The sequence below is a fragment of the Microtus oregoni genome, unplaced genomic scaffold (assembly GCF_018167655.1).
Source record: "Microtus oregoni isolate MIOR12 unplaced genomic scaffold, Mior012 000047F_ref0000412, whole genome shotgun sequence".
Taxonomy (NCBI): domain Eukaryota; kingdom Metazoa; phylum Chordata; class Mammalia; order Rodentia; family Cricetidae; genus Microtus; species Microtus oregoni.
In genome coordinates this window covers 1,321,446-1,346,295 of record NW_024543221.1, presented here as the reverse complement: position 1 = coordinate 1,346,295, position 24,850 = coordinate 1,321,446, and the positions used below count along the sequence as shown (strand labels likewise).

The 24,850-nt window shown below is 49.1% G+C and overlaps 1 protein-coding gene across 3 annotated transcripts in view; it reads right to left on the bottom strand.

Moving 5' to 3' along the window:
• Sdccag8 (SHH signaling and ciliogenesis regulator SDCCAG8) overlaps positions 1-24,850 on the bottom strand; it is a 191,779-nt gene that overhangs the window by 762 nt on the left and 166,167 nt on the right. For all 3 annotated transcript variants that reach the window (XM_041635410.1, XM_041635412.1, XM_041635411.1), the window contains one exon: positions 7,510-7,636. In XM_041635410.1, coding sequence (XP_041491344.1) covers positions 7,510-7,636 — 127 coding nt within the window. The remainder of the gene's footprint in view (positions 1-7,509; positions 7,637-24,850) is intronic.

The following is a 24,850-nucleotide window of genomic DNA, read 5'->3' as shown; positions in this document are numbered from 1 at the left end:
TCAAAAGTCTCCCTATTTCTGTAGTGCCTTTAGTGGAAGATGGCCAGCTCCAGTGCTGTGCAAGTCTGAGGAGGGTTGTCTGTGGTAGTCCTAGAACTGCAGTTTCCACCGGGCCAGAGCCCACCCCACCTTGCATGACTAGATCTAGAGACCAGGCCAGAGTTCTGCTGCCTGGTGGAAGCCATGATTACATGTTGGGGATTTCTGAGTTGGAAGCCCAAGTGAGACATACTGGAGATACACCCCCTTCCTTCCTGAAAAAAAAATCATGCGTGCATTTCAGGTAGATGGATGAGTACCATGGTAGTGAGTTTTAATTAACTGTTAATGTGAGCAGAGTGGTTTCCACACAGGGAATGCAGGTGGGGCTATGGCAGAAGGCAAGATAGCATAAGGATAACATAAGGTTAAAAAGATGAGCTTGTCGGAGCTTGTGGGAACTCTGTTCTGACTGTTCTAGAGGGGTCCTTGGGACATCTGTCAGTCACCAAAGCCTGCCACCAACTGTAATAAGAGGACAGAGGGTCTCCATTAGAGCTGACACCAGGCCTCACTGAGCAAGCAGACATTGATTCTGAGAGTGACTTGCTGGGATGCCCTCCCCAGTGCTCCGAGTATAGCCAAATAGGACAGGCTGCCTGTTATCCTGGGTCCCTAGACATTGGGGCTTTTAACCCAAGAAAGTGGGTGACTGAACAAGGATCAACACAGACCATGACATTTCAGAAGACAAAAATGAATGCACTCAGGCAGAAAATCCCCTCGAGTGCAGACAGTGGCATAGACTCCTGTGGCAGAGTGGAGCTTGCAACAAGAGCTTTATTAACCCAGCTCCAGGAAATACATTTCACAGTCTTTTGAGTGCTTGTGGCTCCAAGGTCATCTAGTGATGTGTCATCACTGGGCTCCCTGTTGACTCTGGCCTGCTCTTCTGACTGGGGACAACCTCCTGTGATGACACAGTGTGAGGCAAAACAGGAACACATGAAGTTCACTGCTCCTGGAGGGAAGGGGTTGTCCCTCTCCCACCAGCGCCAGCCTCCACTTTGGATAGACACTGCCTCCTTACTGCCAGTGCACATCTTCTTTAAGCCCTGTACTCTGGTGCAAGGTAAGTGTAGGCCTGAGAGTAGCACTGCCACACTGTCTACCAGAGGGACCTTTTCAGTGCTGCCTGAACTCTGCGGATACCCAGAGTCAGAAAAATGGGAATTCCTACCACTATCTGACATATCTGCAGTCACTTGTCGTGGTGTTACTGGTGTGTCTTTCTGTGGCATCAGTCCAGAAGAGAAGATGTGTGTCAAGGGAATGTTTTTAGTTTGGAACTTCAGCTGGAGCCTTTGACAGCCATCTCCCCATCCTGCCACCTCACCTGTCACCATGACCCCTGCTGTCCCCCCCCCCCTCCAGTCTGTGACTGCCCTGGGAATAGAAAGACATCCCTTTGCTTTCCTGACTACAGCCCGATGTTCCTGACCCACGTGCCTCTTGTCACTCTTAACTCCTATCACAGCCTTTCCCCCAAAACTTTGGGTTTTGTGCCTAATTTATTTCTGATATTTACTTTAGACTTGGAGTTTAGGAAGCGAGTTGTGTGGGCCGACCCAAACTGTTGTCCAGTTGCTGTGCTTTAGGGTCCTCAGATTCTCTGTTTGTAGGCTCGGCTGCCATTTCCATTTATTTCTTTGCTTCAGCCCAGTCTCTTAAGTGACTGGCCCACAGGTCTTTGCCCTTTCACCCCAGTGTCCTACAGCCTTCCAAGTCAACATTCTTTTTGACTTTCTCTGTGCTCTTTATCCTATGAGGCCATGTCCACAAACATTCTTTGTCTATGCCTCTGGCAGTGGGCATCTACTTTTAAAAAGGTGGACACTTCCAAGCTTGTTCTGAGGTGACTGACAGAAGTACACCCAGGCCCCAGGCTCCTCTTTGTGGCTTGCCTTCCCTTCTGGTGCTATGGGATACTCACGTACTCTGCTTTCCCATCACACCACATCTTCTTTGGGCAGTATTCCTCCATCTTTCTGGGAGGCTATGAAGTGACTTCTGTCTAATAGCCCCATGGTCCTGCTGTGATGTTGACAGTGACTGTAAACTTCAGTAGCACCTGGACTGGGCTCCAAATGGGACCTATCCTATATCTGAAGTGAAGAGCTGAGATCTTAACCTAGGCATGTGACCTCCAAGTACAGATCCTACCATGATTCTCAAGGCCTGCTTTGACACATCATGAATTACTGAGAAGCTGGCACGGCAACATTATAAAGGGCAAGATGGGCTGCAACCCAGAATGGATCAGCCTAGACAGAATAAAGGCTATGTGCTGTAGACATCAGTGGGTTATAGCAATGAAGGACACCTAGCTTAGCAGGTGGTAATGTCCACAAAGCTCACAATTCAGCAGTACCCCAGATCCTAGAGCAGTCTCCCCAGCATAGGCCACGGCTTTTGCTAGGAACCACTAAGGCAGCAAGTCACCATAGACCAGCAGTGACTCTTTGCTGGCCACTTGTCTGGGCTTCTGAGGATAGCTGCGTTTCCCTTCCACTGATGCTCTGGCTCTGCCACCTCTGCAGAAGCCAGAGCAAGAAGAAAGCAGGATGAAGAGGCTGCAACTCTGTGGATAGCTCTGTGCTGGCCTCTTGTAGGTCATTCGTCAGCAGAGCTCCTCCTTAGGTCAGTGTTGGCTTCTGAGTCCTAAGTACTTGTTCTGCACAGGGGCAGGTGTCTGTGTTATGGGAATCATATTTCCATGGGAAATACATTTTAAGAATTCCCAAAGGACAGACAGTGTCACCAACAGCAGGGAGTGGAGCCTCTGGTTGCCTTGTGTTTGAAAGTGTTAAAGATGAAGACAACATTGACATTTGGGGTTGCAATGTGACGGAATTACAGTCTTTTAAAGGCAAGAACCACTTATCTCCACTGCATGTAATATTCAGTGTTTTGTTCACTTGTCTAATTGGATTAAAATATTTAGCTCCCTTTAAAAACTCGATTGTGAATTTATATTGCGAAATGTAATGTCTTACTCAGAAAGCAATAAGAGGAGAAAATGCATCAGAAGCAATATAAAATTCAACACTTTTCATCCACTGTTCCTATTGTGGAAGTAGGCGTTCTTGGACAAAGGGAACTGTTAGAAGAGGCCTTTCGTAGATGGAGCCTGGTGAACTTTTCAGTATTAATGACGCACACGGCGCCTAGATGAACAACTAGACTGAGTGCGTGCAGTTTGAACTGCTTGGGGAAGTATCTGTGAGGGTTGCAGACCCTGTGTTGGAGATGCAGCCTGGGGTCTTGTGTCATTCTCTTAGAAACACCCAGCAGCAGGCCGTTAATGACATCTTAGCTGCATATGTTCAAGTTGATTTAAAAAAAATATGCAAGTCACTTTGGTTGACAGTGTCTTGTACACAGTTTTGAAAGAATCAGGGCAAACTTTAACAGAGTCAGTTTTTATTTGAAAAATATTTTCTGGGAATGTATCAGTGTTTATTTTTGAGACTGACAATTCGGGTGAAAATCAGGATAAAAACAAAAAAACAACAATTTGGTTGAAATCAAATTGTTTGTTTTCATCTATTTAGAATTCTTTCCAAAAAAATCCTGGTTTAGGAGGAGGTCTTGTAATTTATTGTATTCAGTGTATTTTCTGTTCTTTCATAAGATACCATCTGTCTGCAGGTAGTTAACTATGTGGGCCCTGAAGTCAGCTAGGCAAAGCCCCTGAGCTCTAGGAAGGACAAAGGAAGAGTGACCACCTCTAGGTCCCACTTTGGCTACCAACTCCCTACCAGCCAGTGGGTCTGGGCCGCCCTCACTTGAGCTGCCCCCGTCCAGCTTCCATCCTGTGTCTGTTAGTTACAGGCAGCCTCTCCTCCCCTAGAATCTGCCTCGTGTGCTTGTTTTCAGCTCTATTCAATGAGTCCTCTGATGTAATGAGATAATGTCGATGATCTTGAATATAATCACATATGGCTGCTGGATCCATGCACAACTCCAAATCAAATTAGAAAGTACATTCGCTGCCAAGAATGCTTAAAAGTCATAGGGCCAACTGATTAACCACTGACACGGCAGCTTCAGACTCTGTTTTCTAAACTGTGAGTGATTCATAAGAAGGGACTCAAAGGGAATCCCTCCCCAGACTGAATGCTGAGGACTGAACAGGCAGCCGGCTCAGGGTGGCAGCTATTGGTGGGTGCCAGGCAGCTGAAACCAGAGTCATTACCCAGTAACTCCCAAACTCTTCTTGATGGGAGAACAGCCCTCCAAGTAGACAGACCATTTGTGTTTTCTTCCCTCTCCCAGACCCAAGAACAGACCTTCATTTCCTCACCAGCTGGCCCCACCCTTCCTGGCCAGATGTCAGAGTCTCTGGGCTTGGGCTGCTGACCCCTGACCCTGCTGCAAGCTGTCAAGTCTTGCCTAGTCCCCAGGGACCCATGACCCTCACCCACAAGCCACCTCCACACTACTACTATGGTAATTCTGGCTCTCCCCAGCCAGGCAACTCTGCCAAGGAGAGGGCTGTTGCAGCCTTATCATCATCAGTCAGGCTATGAGAGGACTCAGGCTGCTGCCAGGATAAGATCAGGCTGGAATGGCTGTGCCCACACAGGCAGTCAATTGACAGCTTTCTAAAGGCCTTTTTCTAAAAGTTCCTCCCGGTGTGTAAGTCCTGAGTTAGGTGCACACTGAAGCTGGAGGGCCATCCTGCACTCTGGACAGTGACTTTCCTGCCACCCAGCAGCTGTGTAAGCTCTCCAGCCGGAAGTGGCATTGCACAAGGTCACAACCAGGACTGGATTCCTCCATGGGCATGAAGCTGTGAGTGACTCTGAATCTAAACAGAGGCCATTTAGAATAATCAAGGCTTAGAAACAAGGCATTTCCTGTTGGGAGCCCACCATCCTTCCTCTACACTGGCCAGGGCTTAGGACGTAGAGCCAGTCTGAGCAATGTGCCTAAACTCCCAAGCAGCTGTCTGGTCAGAAAATGCTCACTCTCTTTTGGGTACTGAGCAGACAGAGATTTTCAGAGTTTGACATGCAAAATTAAGCTACTGTGCTTAATTCATCCAGGCTGAAAAAACAGAACCCTTCACCCTCACATCACCACGCTGCACACAAAGGCAGCTGCAGTCCCCATGCCCAGCAGTCCAGCTGTTCCTTCCAGAGCCCTCTGGAGCCACTTCCCCTACCACTTACAGAGTCAGCCAAATTTTGGCCTTCTTACTTCAAGGGTTCCTTTAAAAACTCAGTTTATATTCATGTTGACTTCAAGACAAAAGTGCATCACAGAGGCTACCAAGTGCCGGCACACAGAGGTCACTGCAACACTTGTGCCAAAAGGGTAGACTGTGGGCACAGAGCTGGTAAAGCCATACTGGTCTCTCTAACAGCCCCCAGGATTTGGAGCTGGGAGCCAACATCACCTCTGCCAAATTTCTTTCATCTTGGTCATCTTAACTCCCAAGATAGAATTTCAATCTAAAAAGCACCATCAGAAATGCTCCAGATAGGTCAGTATCGGAGAGCAAGGGGCAGACTAGTCATTTCTGTTGCCACTGGTAAGGGGAGAACGACTTTTTCCAGGAATATTTTCTTTTAAAAGTGTTCCATGCAAATCCTGCAATGAATTTTCATTTCTCAGATTTTTTATAGCCCAGGAAAAGACTTCTAAACATCTCTGTTAAGACCTGTGTGCTGTAAAGAGAGCAGATAGAGTCCAAAGGCCAAGGTCATGTTAGAGAAAGGTCTAAAGTCCAGAGAGAAGGCAGGCTCATTTGTGCCGTGGATCCTGGTCCTTCATGACATGCAGCAGAAGCCCAGTCACTAAAAGTGGCTCTGTTGACTTTGGACTTTGATCAGGCAGTTCTCCCTCAGATCTGTCAACACACCTGTATTATCACCAAAATCAGGCTACTCAGTTGATAGATGGCCTCAGCATTGGGCACAGTTAAGAAGGTACTGACACCTCTGGCTCTATAGGACCTTCTCAAGAAGGAGAGGATGACCTCAAGTATGGGATATTTCAGCCTACTAAGTCCTTAAGGTACCAGTGAGTATGGCACTATCCCAATACATCCAGATTTCCTAATTTCCATGGTACTCATAAGGACAGCTCAGAGAACCATGGGTGACTTGGCCAGTGTCTTCAAATGGAATTGCTTCTGGCTCTAGAACCAAACTAAGACATCCTTTGTTCTTTTCCTGTTACCCCAACAGCTTATAAAGGGAGGCTTCCAGACATGATGCCCTGGGGAGTTAGGGATCACTAGAATCTATATCTATTTCTTTCTCTCTCTCTCTCTCTCTCTCTCTCTCTCTCTCTCTGTGTGTGTGTGTGTGTGTGTTTATACACATTCAAGACACAGTTGTCAGTGTCTGGTCTGATCCCACTGGCCTATAACCCTATAAATCCATATTTCTACTCATTGCCAAAGTCCTCTGCCTGGTGTCCAATTTGGCTCCTTTACAACTCCAAGCGATTTATAAAGGGACTGAACAAGCTGAGTGTCAAGGCAGGTCAGAATTGTTGGATCAAGGTCATTTTGAATGGAGAAGGAGAAATGGTCTTTCATCCCTATCGCTGCTAATGCTTCCCCACTAATCAGGCACATGCCATGTGAAGTCCCTTAGAGCCCTCACAGAGCACCTGGCTGCAATCCAGTTAAAGGCAGAAGCCACCCTTACAAGTCCAACAGCTTGATGGGTGGGGAGAACCCTCTCTGGTCTCCTGTGTAAGGAGAAGCTGCTGAGAAGAACAGGAGTTTCGTGCCGCCCATCCAACTCACCTGGACTCTTTTCCGCCATTATCTAACCTGAATGGGGACGGCTTGGGCTCTGGAGTCAGACTTAGGTTTCATTTGTTGTGCCCCTATTTGCTAGCTGAATATGCTTGTTTGAGCCTCAGTTTCCCTATCTGCAAAATGGAGACAATAAATATCAATTGTGCTGGCTTGCTTAACTGGACAGTGAGTGCATGTTCTAGACAGTGGACTTCTAGGCACTCTGCCACCCTTCCCCGTCCCCAGAGCCACTGCTATTGAATTGGGAAAGGACATCTGATTCCATGGGAACACCTCTTCCTTCTAAGGCTCAAGTCCTCCAGTCCTCAGGGGCAGTTCACAGCTGTCTCCTCCACATGTCGGGCCTGACCACTGCTGTCTCTACCCCCCTACTTTCTCTGTCTTCCCACGCCAGTGTTCCTGCAGGGTGTGGCTGCCTTTGGTGTGACTGGGTGATACATGTGCCCAAGGCTGCTGGGAGACAAGCCTCAGCTCATACTTTTCCATGCTCATGCCAATTGGCAGGCTGCTCTCCCATCGTATAATCTGACCCATGAGATCAGCAGGGGTTTGGGCCCGTAACAAGGGAAGGAGAGGGCTCCTGTGTGCTGCCCTGAACCTGGCCTGCAGTGTCCCTGTGTGTACTCCCACTCGGCACTGAATACTTGGTACTCGGTACAGCTCATGGCCTATGTGTCCTCACACCCTACCTGGGCTCGCAGACGGTCCACCTCCTCTGACAGGTTCTGTCGCTCCAGGAGAAGCTGATTCTGCTTGTTGAGCACCTGCACCAGCTGCTGGGCTGTGGCCTGGCCGTGCTTATCCAGCTGCCTGAGTCTGTAGAAAAGAATTGGAGACGGGTTCTGGGGGCTGGTTGTTTGGAAAGCACAGAGAACAGTGAGAGGTGTCAGCTCTATCAGTTATATGTGTTAACATGCCAGCACTATGCCGGAAGAAATGGCTTACTTTGGCTTATGTATTTATAAGTTTCAACCCATGATTAGTTTCTTGCATTGATCCCACAATCAGCTGTATGGCTTTGGGTCTGTGACAAGGCAGTTTCCCTTGTTTAGGCGTCTGTGATATAGGAAATGGAGAGGAAGCCAATGTCAGGATCACACCCACAACAACCCAACTTCCTCCCATTAGGGTCCCCCCTTTAGCATGGGACCTGAGAACAAAGCCTGCAAACAGAAACCAGGGAGATGGGCAGACGGTGGAGATGGAGCCTTAACTGTGTGCATAGCTGTGGAAGCTCCTGAGAGCGCAGAGACATGCAAGTACAGAGCAGCGAATGACAAGGCAAACAGCAGTCCCTCTACATCTTCTTCAAGTTGGGTACAGAAGAAAACCTGAGGCCTTAGACTCATAAGCAGAGGTTTAAAAAAAAAAAAGGCCTAAATGCCTGCATTGTTTATCTGGGAGTGGCTGGGGCAGACTGCCTAGGGATGGGGTGACGCTTCAGAAACCCTGAACTAAGGACTTTCCATTGTAAACCCTGTAGCCATAGGTTATGGCACTGCTGACCAGCTGTCTTCAAAGATCCTAAATTTGTCCTTCTGCTGATAGGCTCTCCTCCCCAGACTTCCTAATTCACTCCAGCCATTATCCTCATCCGTCCACAGACAGCCCAGGCAGTCACACGAGCACACGTGCCCATGGAAGGCAGCTTTGCGTTAAATTTAGAGTGGAGTTGCCGCCCAGAGCTTCTCTGGAAAGAAAGGCGCAGTGCAGTCTTCCTTGGCCCCCAGGGGCAGGAGCAGCACTGCTGAGTGCGGATGGCACAAGCTCCATGTGCATCTCAAATGCCAGGCTCCTACACCTGGTGCATGCAGCTGCTGACCTGGGGGCGCCTCTCTGCAGGCTCTCCTCAGTGGCTTCCAGCACAGGCCGCATTACAGAGCCACACCTTAAGGCCTTGGGACATTTTGTTTACTAAAAATGGGACAGTGTCTGGCTATATAAGCTCAATGCATTTCTGGAAATATGGCAATAGTCTAGTATTTTACACACATGTGCGTGTGCACGCACGTACACACACAGACCACAAAGCAGGGTATAACCTGCTCCCATCTGCCTTTCTCTGTACACACAGGACTGGGCCACAGTCACTGCTTCCTAGTCCCAGCCCCATCACCTCTTGCCAGCACTTAGCCCCCTACTTCCACTCACACGGGGTCAGGGGTTCTCAGCTGGGGCATCCTACTGTGCCTGACGAGAACACGGAGGCAGTGCACTGCACATCAGTGCCCCACCCCAGGCTTCCGTGGTCCTCTTCTATTGTTCAGATGATGGAAGGGCCAAGGGGCCTAGCTTGGCTTCCTCCCCAGTGACCCCATCAAACCTGAGCTCACTGCTCAATAAGGGTTTCCTGCCTGTGTCTGTGCCACACCCTTCCTCTGCCCTTGGAGAAGGAACCATGGGCTTCCACTCCAACACAAGGTAAAAGGGCAGGGTTTCTGTGGGGCCAGTCTCTGTGCTAATCCAAGGAGGGGACTGACCTGCCTGAAGCTTGGGGGGCATGTTGCTGCCTGGGCACACATCCCCTTTCCTTGTAGTACTCTGCTCTGCTGGAGGCCTGGAGTGGCTCCCACAGGGCCACTGACAGTCTTGCTTTTCTGAGAAGAAACTGTTCCCTGTTCCAGTCAGCAGCTGAGAAGCACCATGGGGAGCAGCAGGGCTGTGGAGCCTCAAGGTAGCTTCCCTCAGAGTAAATCCTATTGGGGTAGAGGCTTTTGGCTTCCTGCTTCTGAGAACAAGTGGGGCAGGAACATAACGTTTATGAGCAATCTGGATGTTTATAAGCCTGGAGTGGAGGTGGCAGTCCATGCAAGACAGAAGTTAATGCTGAGTACAAAGGCTTCCTGCATCGGCACCCATGGAGGAGGGGTGAGGTCCTGAGACCTAAACCTGGACCCCTCCCTCCTGGAAGGAGGCATTCCTCTACCCAGGCCTCTCTTTGTTGCTCAGGCTGGTCTCAAACTCACTGGCTCAATGTTCAAGCCATGCTCCTGCCTCTCTCTGCCTCCCAAGTAGTTTTTACTCTGACCACACACCATTGCACCAGACTTGGCTGTTGTTTCAAACCAACTTGATCACTCTATGCAGTTGGTCTTGGATATGATTTTCTTCCATTAAAAAAAAAAAAGTGCCCCTTTCTGTTTTGGGAGCAGCTCCGATATTGTCACTCCATATACTGCAAGGAAGTCAAACAAACTCAGAAACTGAAAAACACCCCAACTGTACATTTTCTGAAAAAAGTATAGACAGAATTTAGAGAAAAGAGGTCTGTTGAGGAAACCCACTCTGGAAGCTCTCTGAAGGTACACCCTGTATACCAGGAGAACGGACTTCTATTAATTTGAAAGTTGTTTTAGAAACATTGCCCAGCCAAGCCTGCACTGTATACGACAGTAGGGATTCTATTACAAGAAGCAGTTTCTTGGTCAGTTCTATAGACAAATAAGCTATATGTCACTGTGGTCATTTTTTGATGACCTAAACTGACAGCTGATAGCAGTCGCCAACATTTGCTGAACCCCTGGACTTACAACTTCACACTGGTTATCAGTTATAATACTCTGAAGTACCTTCAAGTCACCATGTCCATTTTACAGATGGCAAAACTGAATGTGATGAGTTAATTAACTTGCGTAAGTCCTGCCTGTACCTGGCAGAGCCTGCAATCAAATGCAGGCAGTGGCCACTTGGCTATCTCCCCAAGCCCACCAAGCTTTGGGGAGCATTTCCCAAGAGCCCCTCACTGTGCTCTTCAGCTCTGTGTGGCTGTGATGAGATCAACGCCTGGAAGGAGGAAGGTTTCAGTTCATGGTTTCCTGGGTTCCAGATCTCCCCGGGGGGGGGGGGGTGTAGCACAAGAAGTCACTCACCTCCCGGCAGTTAGGAAGCAGACAGACAAGAGGGCCATAGTCCCGTTCTCCCCTTGTGCCCCCCACAACCTGACTTTTCCCCCCGTAAGCCTCACTTCTTAGAAGTTCTGCCACAGGCTGGCCCGACCGTGGCAAGTGCTAAGGTGACCCTGCGGTCAGCAGTGTGTGACTCAAACAGGTGCCAAGGTCAAGATGGCAGATGTGTGGTCTGGAAAGGCACACGCCAAGCCCAGCACTCACTGTCCAGGGCCATGTGCTTAGTGCTGTGCAAAAGCGAAACCCAGTACTCGCCACAATTCCACGAGTTAGGAGTTATAAGCCCACTTTCAGGATAAGCAGACTGAATTAGGAGTTATAAGCCCACTTTCAGGATAAGCAGACTGAGGCAAAAGTAGTTCAGTCACCTGGCTAGCAGGCTGTGATATGAAGAGATGAGTGGTACTCGTCTGTCAGGGGCCAAATAGCCCCTCAGCCTTTGGCAACTCCAGCATTTTCCCTCCTCACTGCGGTGTCTGGGCATACTCACCCCTGCCCGCTCCCCTCTCCTCACTAGGGTGTCTGCGCATGCTCATCCCTGCCTGCTCCCCTCTCCTCACTGGGGTGTCTGTGGAGGCTCACCCCTGCCTGCTGCTCCCCCTAAGTGGCAAGAGCTGCTTTCAGTGTCAAGTCTCATTCCAGTCTGTCATTTTGACACGAGGAGGCTTCATGGCTTTAGCGTCTCCTCTACAGTGTGTTAAATAGTGATGGGAACAAGAGGGGAGCTGCTCCGAGTCCTGTGCAGATGTGGTTGGAAGGCAGCCCTTCCAGGAAGGCACCTCTTCACAGGCAGCAAGCCACACTCAGGCTCCACACTGCCAGGAAGAGGCACGAGCTCTCAGGACAAAGACCTTACTTGGTTCAATGCGTCTTCTCTAGGCTGCTCTCTCACCCTAACAATGTGTGGTCATTTTCACTTGTTCCTGGGGATTGTCAGAGAATGACTGTTCCATGAGAAAGGACATTTTTTTTTAAACCAGGCAGGTGCTGATGGGCCATCTGGGCCACATGGCCCCCACTTTAGGGACTCGAGTGTGTAGAACCACCACCACTGGGGGCAGCAGCTACATATGCCAAGCACCACACAGGCTCCCTTCCGAGGCATCTCCAGGAATCTCAGGTACATAAGGGACAGCTATTTCCATGACAACAAAGAGGCCCAGGCTTCTAAAAGTACAAATGAAGATAAAAGTTATAGGAGAACCCCATGTGCTGGGCTAAGCTCATCTCGACTGGTCCAACAACCATGGTCTCAGCCACACTTACAGGGACATTATCTGAAACAGCACTTCTGAAAGCTATGCAAGATTCCATGATGAGATGGAAGAAGTGGTAAAATACAAAACAACTCTGCAAGCAAGTGGGCAGGGAAGAGCGCATGCAGACTAGCAGCAGGGCAGGCTGCCAGCCTGGGGCCTGGGCTTCAGACACGCCTCTGCTATGAACACTGTGAGCACTAGTGAATGCATACACTTGCGTTTCTCTGTTGTTTGTGAGAAGAGGATATATGTGTAGCATGTGAGCTGGGAGGTCTAAAATCTAAAGACCGTTTAGATGCCTCTACTGCTCCAAGCTGATCCTGTCTTTCTGCCCGGGGTCACCATCCCTCTCCTGCACACAGTTCCACTGGGTGCCTCCCCGGACAAGATGGTGGAGACTTTAGTTTGGTTTTGAAAGGCTGGTGTTTTGTTTTGTTTGAGTTTTTGTTGTGGTGGTAAAATGACTTTTGTTCTGAAATGTTCTCCTTCCCTGTGGAGATTCTGACGGCTCTTCCTTCCTCTTCTTAGATACGCATTCTAAGAAAGTTTAGATCCACACTTTCCCTGGGAGAGGAGTCTACTCATAAAATTAAGGACATTTTCCAAACAACATACGGATCTTAAAAGTGTGAATGTTTTAACTGTAAGGTCTGTTTGGTTCTCTGTTCCTAGTGAGGCTTTCCCATTGACTAAGCACCTTGGGACTGGGCTGTCAGCATCTGACAGACATTACACACACTCTGACCTTGTGTGTGGAGGAACAGCAGAGGGGGCAGACCTGCAAGTTCCTATACTCCCCAAAGTTGGACTGATGACCAGTGTTTTGAATTGCTCAAACATAATTTGCAATCCCAGCACTTACAGCTGAGATGAAGGCAGCAGGATCAGGAGTTCAAAGTGGGCCTCAGCCACACAAATGGGACGCCAGCCCACGACATGAGACCCTGTTTCAAAATAACAACAACCCTTTTCCTGGGGTCTTCTGCTTCTATCTGTCTTTCCAAACCCAGAGTTCCCACACTAGCTAGACCAGAAGGCTCTTTCTAGAATACCACTCAGATCATGTCTCTGATAAAAACTGTTACTCCAGCTCTAGGGCCATGCTCCTTGCCATCCTAACAAGGCCTTCCATTGTCTGGCCCTTCTCCTCACACAAAAGGTATCCTAGCCCTTCCAAAGCACCCAGCAAAAATGCCCTCTCCCTCCTGCCTGCACAAACTGGTATGCTCAGCATCACACTTTCTGTCCTATGTCCTGGTCTTTCATGGCTCATTCCTATTACCTCATCCTTACAAGTGTGCCCAGAGCATCCATCCACACTGGCAGTCACCTCCCACCCCCTGCCTACACTGAGCAGTAGCATTCCCAAGGACAGGAGCGATCTCATTCCTCTCGACCTCCAGCCCTGGGCAAGGTGCTGGCTGTTTAACTGCAGGGATGAGCAAACAACTTACCTGTGTACAATATTTATAATAAATCTGAGACCTGTGATCTCATTCACAGTGTGAACGTGCTTTAATTCATCCTCACTGTGTAGACTTGGATGCAGGGATGGATACCTCCTCAGAATCCACTCATACGGGCTACCCTAGCCTGGGCTTGATGCCTGTCGGTCAGGCTCTCCATCCAGACACCAGAGTCACACTTCCTACCTGACTCCAAACACAGAGGTTCGGCCCAGCGTAAGGGCATCCACATCCCGGTGCTAAGGGATCTCCAGCCTAAGAGATACTGGCACTCCAACTTCACAGCAGCTACCACCCGGCCATGTGCGCTATTCTTAAGAAAACATTTGTGTAGCTTCAGTTCTTGGTCAAAACAATGGCCAGTTTAAACAAGAGCCATCTTTCTCTGTTCCTGAAATGTTTGGCTGTCAATCATGAGAACATGGGCAGATCCTGAGGCCAATCTGAGATAAGGAGACACCAAAATGGGGCAAGAAATCTCAAGACAGAGACTGGAAAGTCAAGAGGAGAATAATATGAACATGTGTGGAATCCAGTTTGCAGTGTGAGCAGTGTGTGATCCCAGCTTGTGGTGAGTGCAGGCCCACTGAAAACCACGCACATGCATACGCGCGCGCGCACACACACACACACACACACACACACACACACACACACCCTTCACCTGGTCTCAAAAGATTAAGCTGATAAGGAAGGCAACAGAGATCGCATGGCCAGAGAGCATACAACAAGCAGCACCGGATGAAGCAGCCTGGGAGAGAGCAAGCCCCCTTCTCTCTACAAATCCCAAAGACCACGCCGCACAGGGCTTGCCACATCCTCATTTCCCACATCACCAGCTACGCAATCATCAAACAACGCGCAGAGTGGAAGTTTTGAAAACCCAATTACCCTAATTACTGTTCAAGGTAATTAATTTTGGTGACTTAATCATGCTAATCTAAAGTTGTATACTTTATTCCAATACTTAAAAATTGCTACTGCCTTTTACATACTTGCCTGTCACTAATGTGGGCAGACGGAATCACACGATGAACTCATGCACAGGGCCAAAGTGTCAGTGGCTGCTTTGCAATTTAAACATCCACACAGTGTGTGTGCTGCCCCCTGTGCAGGGACAACAGGGCACAAAAGAGACATGGCCGAACAATCTGCAGGGTTGAGTCTAGGGCTCAGTGCCATCCAGAAAGAAGACCTTCCTCCCTGTCAAGCCGTCTGTCTGTACGAATGCTCCTGCTCTTGTGAAACAGTGCCCCCCCAAAGCCAAACTTGTAAAAATTTGCAGGAAACCCATGCTATCTTCCCCAGACTGCTGCGATGGTTTGCTGACCCCTCCCCTCCAGCTCCCACACTTGCTTTTTTCTCCTTAAAGGGTTCCTTTAGTTTCTAAATATGGGTGTTTCGAGAGGCCAGAAGAGGGGGTTGTCCCCTGAACTGCAGTTAAAGATAGTTGTGATTATGTGGGCACTGGGAATCGACCCTGGTCCCTGGAAGAGCAGCCAGGGCTCTTGTTCTCTCTTTAACCTTCTGGTCCTTAAAACATCACCTGGCTACGTAATCCAGGTTGGTACTGACTCCTGGACTTAAGTGATCCTTCCTTCGTGTCCCATGTCACCTCTCCTGCCCCCTGCTCTATCATACAGGATCTCCCGTAGCATTCCACAGTGAGATGCACACCCCATTGCCTTTCCTCTAAGATGCTGCAGTGTGTCTCCTAAAGAAAGAGTTATCCGTTATGGAACTGCTTAGCAGCATAACGGCTCTACCTAACCAGCAGTTTCTCTGCTGCCCCAATGCTGTCTGTCACCTCTGCCCCTTGCAGAAGAGGTCCTTTACACTTAACTGTCTGGCCGGCTTTCCCATCTGGAGCTTCGCTTTGGTGAGTGCTCTCCCAAGTTAAGCCAACAACAGTCCTAAAGGCAGATATGTGACCTCAGTGTGTGGCCTCCGCTCAGATGCTGCCTCGGGTCTTGGCGGCACAGTGCCCTGTTTGGGAAAGATTCTCTTCTAAGGGGGTCCTGTCACTCCAGGGACCTCAGCCCTCATAGAGGGTGTCAAGTGAGGGCCTTTGCCCCTCCCTTTATACTGGACCATCCTTAGGGTGGTCAAATCGGCCACAGAGGTGTGCTGGAAGAAGAGTGAGCCCATGGCAGCTAAGTAACCAGATTCAGTCACTACGGTGTACCTATTGGCACACGTCTTAATTAGGTTTTAATGCTAGTAATTTGATAACAACTCTTGGCTATGGGCTAGAGAACTGTCAATGTGGAAAGCTTTTTATTTCGTTTCTCTTCCCTCTCCACTGAGGCAGCCTCCCTGCTGACCCTTGTCGAAGACCCCCATCTGCTGGTTGCCACGGTAACTGAAGGAGACCAATTGAGCTGAACACAGTGACTCAGAAATAAAATCTGCAGCCAGAGGAATTCTACTAAGAGTAATAAATCATTTAGTAAAAGGGGGTCCTCCACACGGTGATGAGTGTTGGGATAATATGATGGCATACTCTTCCAGCTAGAAGGCCCATGACAGATCGGGTGATTAGGCCTCGGCTGGAGGGCTCATTTGGTTTCTAGTGGGCTCCGGCATTGCAAGAGACAGATCCTGCTTAGTTGTGTACCACCGTCAGGGGAGGAATGAGCCTAACATGGAATGGCCCATCACATGTTTGAACTTTAAGGGGTGGCAGGAGAGCCAGCTGGGGCTTCCAGCTCACCTCGTTCTTATTTCCTCTTTTAAGGTTGCACAAGTTAACCAATGGCGCCGTCAGCAGTGGCATCTTCCAGCCGGAACCGGAACCATCTGTGAGGGCAGGCAGTGTACTCCTGCACTCCTTGAGTGGCAGGGTGCTTTCTAATTAGGTGTGACCCAAGAAGGTCTGGTAAGGGACAGGGGCTTTGCCCCTAATTTTGTGAGGCTCCTTCTGCATTGAATTATGGGTAGATAAAGGGTCCTTGTCCCCAGTCCTGGGAATCCCCTGAGGCCGAAAAGATCTGCATTTTTGAAACAAAAGCTTGGAGGTTGTCCTAATCCTCAAGCAGGTCCCTACCTGCTCCTTCTTTGGGGGGGGCTGAGGGACAATGTCCTGACACAGATCAGGACAGGAAAGCAACAGTACCGCATAGTGCGTGAGGTCTTCTTACCCTGCTAGTCACTCTCCTCACTGGCTGCCTGGCACTGTTTTTAAGAGGTAGCGGTCAGGGATTGGAATACTCCCTGACCCAGAGTATACACTAACCAGTCCCTTGGAGGTAATTTTCAGCCAAACTGAAGGTAGATTTTGTTTCTTCCCTTCTGGATCTTGCCAACAAAATGCTTCTGTCTTAGTTTGTGGAAGAAAGGCCGCTATGCGCTTAGACCCTGCAGCATGCGGGCTCTGAACCCAGACCTCCCTGCCACAGTCCCCAGCAGCCTCCAGTGTGGCTGGCCACCCCTTGCTGGGCAATTGTCCTCCTGCAGGTGCAGTCCCCACCACTTGGCTTGGCATGGGCCACTGGGGTGTGTCCGCCTGCTCCGCCTCTGGACACTGGGGGCTTGGCCAGCACTCCCTGCCCACCATGAGAGGGCCGGCACCTGGCAGGAGTGGGCGCTGGCCTGCAGGGGCCCAGCTGGGCAGCTAGCATCTGGTTAGGGAGACTCCACAGGGGCTCCCTGGGCCTCTGGACTCTGGCAGAAGGAGGGGATTAAAGAGAGCTGGCAGTTGAGGGAGGAGATGGGTGAGAGCTTCATTAACTCCACGCTCACGGCCCAATTTCAGTCTCCAGAGAGGCAATGGGAAAAACAGGTTGATTGCCCTGCCACAGGAGAGGTGCTGTGGATTTTATTTGCTGCTCTTACTCTTAATTCCTTCTCTGGATACAAATAAATGAGTCATTGTTTGTTGATGATCATACGCAACCCAAATTTTAATTAAAGAGAAAAAATTTGGCTAATAAGCCAAAGAAATATTACAACCCGCTTTAGTTTTTACGTAGTCATTAAGCCTCTCGTGTGACTTAATTGGAAGTGGCAATGACTTCAGAGCTCAGAAGGGAAAACAAAACGGCACTGGAGAACAAACCACTGTGTGGGTTTTAAAGCCCAGTTCTCCAGTGTGCCGTGGGAAACAGGACTCTGGGAGTCCACAGAAGAATTCTTAGTGGGCACCACTGTGTGCCATGGCGTTCATACCTGACTTCTGCCCCTCCTCAGGAGGCTACCATTCCTGTCACTTCCCAGCCCACTTAGAAACTCTCCTTCCAAACGCTTTGTCTCTCTTCACTCCCACGAATTCCCCTCATAGTTCAGTTCCCAGACCTCATGAACTGTGCTCACAGTGTCAGTTCGAGCCTGCACGGAACACTCGGGGTATTAATTCCACTCAGAGACAGCGCGATTTCTCTAACACAATCTGCCCAACCTGAACTCTTTCCTTCAGAAACAGTCTGCGGTTAAAAAGAGACTCCCAGCATGAAGCTCATGAGAGGCGACATGTAACAGACAGTGCATGTGGCGCTGGGCACGCCGCGCAGAATGGAGAGAATTCTGTACTTTGTTCCCTGGTGCCATGTGCATAATGTACACGTGGCCGAAACTGACACAGAAAGAAAACGCCTGGGGGGAGGGGAGGGGAGGGTGGGGAAGACAGAAAATATGTTGATAAAAACAGTAACTTCTGCTAATCTGCATTCTCCAGTCACTGTCTTAATTAAGAATGTTAGGAAATATGTTGCACTTTAATTGCATTGTTTCAAGAAACTCCAAGGCTGACAAACTCCGGGCTGTGCACACTTGGAAAGAAAGAGGGACGGGAGTGACGGTTTCTTCTAATTGGTGATTAGCAATCAGAACTGGGCTCTTCGCAGATACTGGCCCCCAGTGCATCCTGAACTCACAAGACAGCATAAAAATATCACCCCAACATTTAACAGGTTAGCAGGAAATGGGCTCTGCAAAAAACGGAAGCGGGGTGTTCCAAATGTGTAAGAACGCAGTTTAAAACACGAAGGCCAGGTCCATCAAGTACTCCCAGCCATGGAGGGCACTTGACATGGAATTGCAGGGAAACTTCTTATCTTTGCAGAAAATGGTTACTTATGGAAGAAGCTGGCAAGAAATCGCCCATGATGTTCTGATGACCCCACTTACCAAAATGCAGAAAGGATGCTGGCTTGCAGACACATTCGCATCTATAAAGTGTCCCTTCTCTTACTCCAGCCCAGTTACACAGGCCCTGGGTTCTGCTTTTCTTTCTGAGGAGGCTGTGTGTTGCCACAACAGACAAGGTAGAAAGCCTTGTCACTGCCCCATGACCCTCTGAGAGAAGCTGTGCTAGACACACCACATTGCTCAGCTTGTTTATTTAGTTACTTTTTGTCATTACGATATGCATGTGTATGTATGTGTATGATGTGTGTGTGCATGCACCCATGTCCTTGTGTTCGTGCCTGCGTGTCTGTGGTACATGTGGAGGTCAAAAAATAACTTGAGAAGTTGGTTCTCACCGTCTACCTTTGTGTTGGTTCTGGGCATCAAACTCAGATCAGCAGGCTTACACAGCCAGCAGCTTTATCTGCCGAACCATCTGCTTAGCCCAGTGATGCTGCCTTTGGTTCCACGGCGGGGGGGGGGGGGGGGGGGGGGGGGGGGGGCTGTGCAGTTGGGGTCTGTCTGTCATGACGGGCAAGGCACCGACATTCAGTGTGCTCTGTTCCCACAGGTCGCGGCACAGATCAGGAGCTGACCAGTCTTGACTTCACAGGGCTTGAGACTGTTTATTGAAAACTTGAAAAACGATTGTTCACTTTTTGAAAAAAGGGTTATATATTCGTATATTCGGCCCACTGCTTCTTTGACTGCCCTCAGCTATGTTACCAACCATGGTCTCCAGGGGAGGTGGACCTAATCTTCTCTGGACGTGCAAGGGTGGGCCTCAAACAGCAGAGAGCACAATGCTTGCATGCAGTGGCCATGTGCGGCCGGGTCCCAGGTCTCACTTCTCAGGCTTATGCACGTTATGTAGTGGCATAGCGGTCTGAGTTCTCAGATGTGCCAATGAACGGCAGGTGCGGCTTCATCGCCTCATGACTTCACTGTTAGAGACTGGGTTTTTTACAGGATCCACTCTCAGGGGCTCACCATGAAGGTCACACATTTGTCTATCCCCAGGAGTCAGAGCAGGAGACACAGGCCCCGGGACTTTGACAGCCTTCCCACAAAAGGCATTGGCCAAGGCCTGGAAACTGCAGGACTCAGCCGGGAGCCCTGGGAGGGCATTGCTGAACACGACTAATTAATTACCAAACTGGGGACAGAGAGGAGCGTTCATGGGGGCCTAGAGCCCAGAGAACCCAGGCTTGTAGTTAACAGTTGAAAAGTTCTAGTCAATTCTCAGAGTTCGAAGAACATGAAGAGAATACGCAGTCCTGGGGGGAACAAGGCAGCCGCCGCCCCGGGGCCAATCGCCTGCCTCTCCAGCCGTGGCAAGGCTGTTCCCTTGCTCTCAGGACCATTTGTTCCATTACACAATCTCCTGAAGCCATTTAGAGAGAGCTCAAACAACTGCCTGTACCAACGCGACACATGGCTTCCCATCCCGACTCTTTGCTAATCCAGACGCTCCAACCATCTTTCTTTAAGATGCCATATGGTTGGCAGAAGCCTGTAGCTCTAGCAGCACATCTGCTTGTGCCTTTCTCCTTCCCTCCATCCCCCAACAAAAGAGGGCTAGCAAGACAGCCCGAGAGGAGGGCTCGGTGTGCCCATCTGGCTGGAGGCCCTCTTAGGCGCTCTAACACAACAAGGCTTTTAAGGGATGACTAGGAATTACTTGGGACTCCACCATTTTTAGCTGCAGGGCGTGACTTTTTTTTTTTTTTTTTGGCCTATTGATGCTTTAAAAACAAGATTTAAAAAGATAGAGAGTCTTACTTTCCCAAAAGTTGATTATTTTAAAGCCACTTCAGAGTGTTCTGGGAGTTTTGCAATGCTGTCTTCTACCAGAGAGAGCCTCCACCCTTGCCTGAGTAGTTTCTTTTTGGTCAAAGAAGACAGACTGCAGAGGAGCAGATCCAGGCTGGCTTTGTTAGCTAGGGGCGGCTATATGCTAATGAGGCAGCTCCACAAGGGGCTTTGTGGTGCGAGGAGCAGAGACTGTGACACTGTTGACATCCCTGCTCTCCTGGCCTGTGAGGCCGTGGGCTGTCTTCTTGGAATCTGGCCCCCAGCGAGTCACTCTATTCAACTGTCTGATGACTGAAACCTGGCTCTTCTCGTAACATGGAACAGTTTGAGGCTGGGGGTTAGAAAATAGTCTATCAAACTCAGGGTCAGAAAACAAGTAAAACTGACGGCTTTCTTCTGCCCAGAAAAATACTGTCACTGTCACTGTAAGTGACAAAGACCATGAGGATGGATTCAGGAACAAAGACCTGAAAAGTGGAATTGAGGGGTGCAGGAACTGCCTCTGTTTTGGGGTGCATGGCACTCAACAGATGGGGATGCCCCAGTGATAGTATTACCCCTCACACAAGGGACAAGCTAAGTGTCTGACCTCCTTGTAAACTGGTTTGGGCCTTTGGCTAACCACAAACAGCTCATGTTTATGGGAATGTGGTACTGGCAGAAAGGAAGTGACTTTTCTGCTGGGGCCAGGCAGATAGAGACAGCGAAGGGAAGAGGCAGGCCTTGGGTGCTATGGATGCAGAGGCACGCTCTCCTGGACCAGAGGCCATGGGAGACAGATGAGGAGACTTGTGTTTAGAAGGAGGGAAGGGAAGGGAAGCAACATCAACAAACAACCTTTAGCAGTCTTCTGTAGGCAGGAAGACCCCAGCCTCAAAGGCCCACGGCAAGTCTCACTGAGGGAAGCGAGGTCTGGTTACGCAGGTGAAGTTGCTACACAGAGCCAGTATCTCCAGGCTAGGGCCCAACACTGCGAGCCAGGGAGCAATAAAGCTATCATCAGTATGCAGGCAGGGGAGTCACATTGTAAATTCATTCCCTACACTCTACAATATGAATGAAAATTCATGTAACTGAAATGTAAAAACACGAGGAATGACTTAAGAAGCCCTGAGCACAGTGATGGGAAGTCAGCTCGCCAGTTCAGACAGCAGGCTAGGCCACCTTGAGGACAGGCTGCTGCTGGCCGGTTCTGTCTTGAGACTTGCCTGTGTGCCCTCGGGCTGTGTCACAAAGATCTGTAGCTTTCAGTAAGTTGATGTTTAACTTTGTGAATGAATATAGCTTAGGTGCATCTCATCAAAATGGTATGTCTTACTCCAAAGTTCATACAGTGCATGCGATACTACTCAAAGAAAAATCATCAACCCGGAACTAGATGATAAAAGCTAAGTTCTACCTACCATGAGCACAAACTGTTATTAGCACTTCAGGACTGCAAGCATGGGGATGTGGGTGTGGAGAATGACGAGCCTCCAGCTAAAATAAACAGGTCTCAACTGAGCTCTGAGCATGAGGCATAATCCCAAGCGAATTCTTGGAAGGCTGCTCCTTGATTTACAATAAGAAATAATGCCACCTAGCCCACAGGACTGTTAGGAGAATTAGAGCCGGCGCATAAAGGGCCCGGCTCTCTGTGGACCCTGAGTTCGCGCCTGCACAATCACTGCAGTCGCTGGTTTAATGACATGCCGCAGAGCACAAAGTTCCTTCTGCAGGCATTAGCTTGTTCGACTGAGAACGGCAGCTCTGCGATGAGGCAGCGCCTCTCCTAGCTGATGAATGAGGCAAATGAAATTCAATAACAAAGACAAACGACACCCGCACGAGCCTCCTCATTTCCCTTTATTCTTTTCTTTTTCCCCCCAGGGTCTGACTACTTTGCCCAGGCTGGTCCCAAATTCCTGGGCTCAAACTGTCTTCTCCTTCGGCCTCACAACTAACCAGGGCTGCAGTTGTGTGCCACAGTGCTCAGTAACAGTGAATCCTGTTCTATGCCAAGTGCCTCGCCAACAGCGTCCATCTTAACATTACATATCACTAACGGCACCGTGATGCTCATTTTATGGAGGCTGAGACACTGTCAATATTTGGTCCTGACACCTCCTGACAAATAAGCAAGTGTCAAGGGTTGGCCTAGGTCTACCTGTTAAGTCCATAATACTAACAATGAAAATAATGAAGTAAAGGTAGGATAAAAAAGTTAAATTTCTTGAAAAATCCTGGCTCTGCTGTCTATACACTTGCCACACCATCCTCTGACAAAACTTAACCTAAAGCATTTGACAAGAACATTTCCTAGTTAAAGAAAAGAAAGAAACCAACGTCTTTACCAAGTATCCATGTGTGCTACCTAACTCTAATGAGTTCTAGGGTCAAGCACCCATGTTTGCATACATTTATTTAGTATGTATATACACAGCTAAGGATCAAGGCAGAACTCTTCATAAGCCAGCAGGATATGGCAAACGTACCTGAATGCATCATTCATGCAAGCACACACCAGCAATGCCTCCATTACATATCTGGAACCTGGTTTAATACTGCTATAATTGTCAGAGGTTTTGTTCCATGAGGCTTAAAAATTAGCTCTCGATAGAAAGTTTCCAAAGTGGAATTATTTGTAAGGAATACTGGAACATTCTGAAGCTGATGATCAGATGCTGACATGAGGACTGGGAGGAGACAGTGAGATCTGGATTCATGGTGCGCATATGTGCTCCCCAGACAGCGCTCTCCAAACACAGCCACTCACTTCTCTCCCAGACTCGCCTCCTGCTGATGGAAGGAGGCAGGGGGCTGCCTCGGGTGGGTGCTCCTGAGCCTTCCTGTGCTGTCTGGATCTACTGGCCAAGCCTCTCTTGCTTGTCCCCTCTAGGACCACATCTTCCAGGGTCCAGATTACATTGTGGATGTCAATCCAATTAAAAGTTCAATAGAAGTTAAGCAAGTGTAAACGCCCATGACCACCCAGAACTCTGGGGTCTGTCGTCAGCTCCCTGGGGTCTCCTCCAGGAAGGCAAAAGCCCTGAGACTGAGTGGAGATTCAGTGGAGCCCCGTGCTGAGCATGAGGTATACCACAAGTTTCAAATTTTAAGAGCAAAATCCTGCAGGTATCTCCATGAAGGAGCACCCCTATTTCTCAAGGTGGACACCCGCACGGTGCAGGTCCAGTGGAAGGCCTCACTCTGTCCTCAGGGGCTGGCATTTCAATTGATTTGTCCTTAATTAATTCCGTTTGCTGAAGCAGTCCTAGCTTGTCCCAGGAGATCCAATGAGCTTTTAATTCCAGTGTTGCTAATGGTGTGGGCAGGATGAACTTCCTCGCCACTGGAAGTGAGAATGCTCTCCTTAGCCAGCCTGGCGATGCTGGGTGTGACTCCTATGCTGCCCTGGGTCCTGGGCTGAAGTCCTGACTCACGGGCACTGTTCTGAGTATTTCTGTGCCATGCCCATTCTTACAGAGGTAGGGTAGGCCATGCTGGGTATCCTGCTACAAGTGACAGCATAGAAGTACAACCTAGATCTGAACTGAAGAGATGACTTTTTTTTTTTTTTTTTTTTTTTTTTTTTTTTTTTTTTTTTGGCACCAGGGTCTATATAGTCCTGGCTAGCCAGGAACTCACTATGTAAACCAGGCTGGCCCTGAGCTCACAGAGATTCACCTGCCTCTAAATCCCAAGTGCTGGGACTAAAGGTGTGCACCACCATGCCTGGCTTAGACCTTGCACTCTGATCCACTCTTCATTAGGGATCTCAGAGTCATTAACTAGCGAAGTATATGAGGCCAGTTCACAGCCTTGGGTCTTGTGGCCTGCAGTGGCTCTGTGTGTCTGGATTTCCTCAAAGTGCCACGGAATTACAATACTTCCATCTGTCTCACAAGGGTGACAGGAAACGATATCCATTAATATTGAGAGGCAGCACAGGTCAGAGCTCATTCGCTGCCCCCTCTGGTGCTAACTGGAACTACGATCTGCCGCGCTATGAGAGCCATGGGGCAAGGATGCTCAGGCCTGCATCCTCACTCAAAGGGACTCAGACAAACTGCAAGGGCAGTGAAAGGGCCAGCCCTGGGAACATGCGAAGCTATGGCCACCACACCGGGAAGTGACAAACAAGAGCCGGCTTTTCTTCCGCAGAGCCCTGGGTCAACCTGGGTATCTGAACATGGAACAATGACTGTTAACACAATGCCACAATAGTAGACGAACACCACTAAAAGGATGGAGATGAGGGTGGCATTTTATATAAAAAGAAATGCTGCCTGTCTTCTAGGGACGGCGCAAATTGTTAATGCAAACAAACAGCTGTTTGGAAAGAAAACATGATTTCTAAAACCCAGATGAAGCTCTATTTATTACATTTCAGAGACATTCAAATTATAGTGTCTGAAAACTATCCTAAGCTGGATATCTGTGACACCTAAATTATCTGAAAATCGGAGAGGTTAAGCCAAA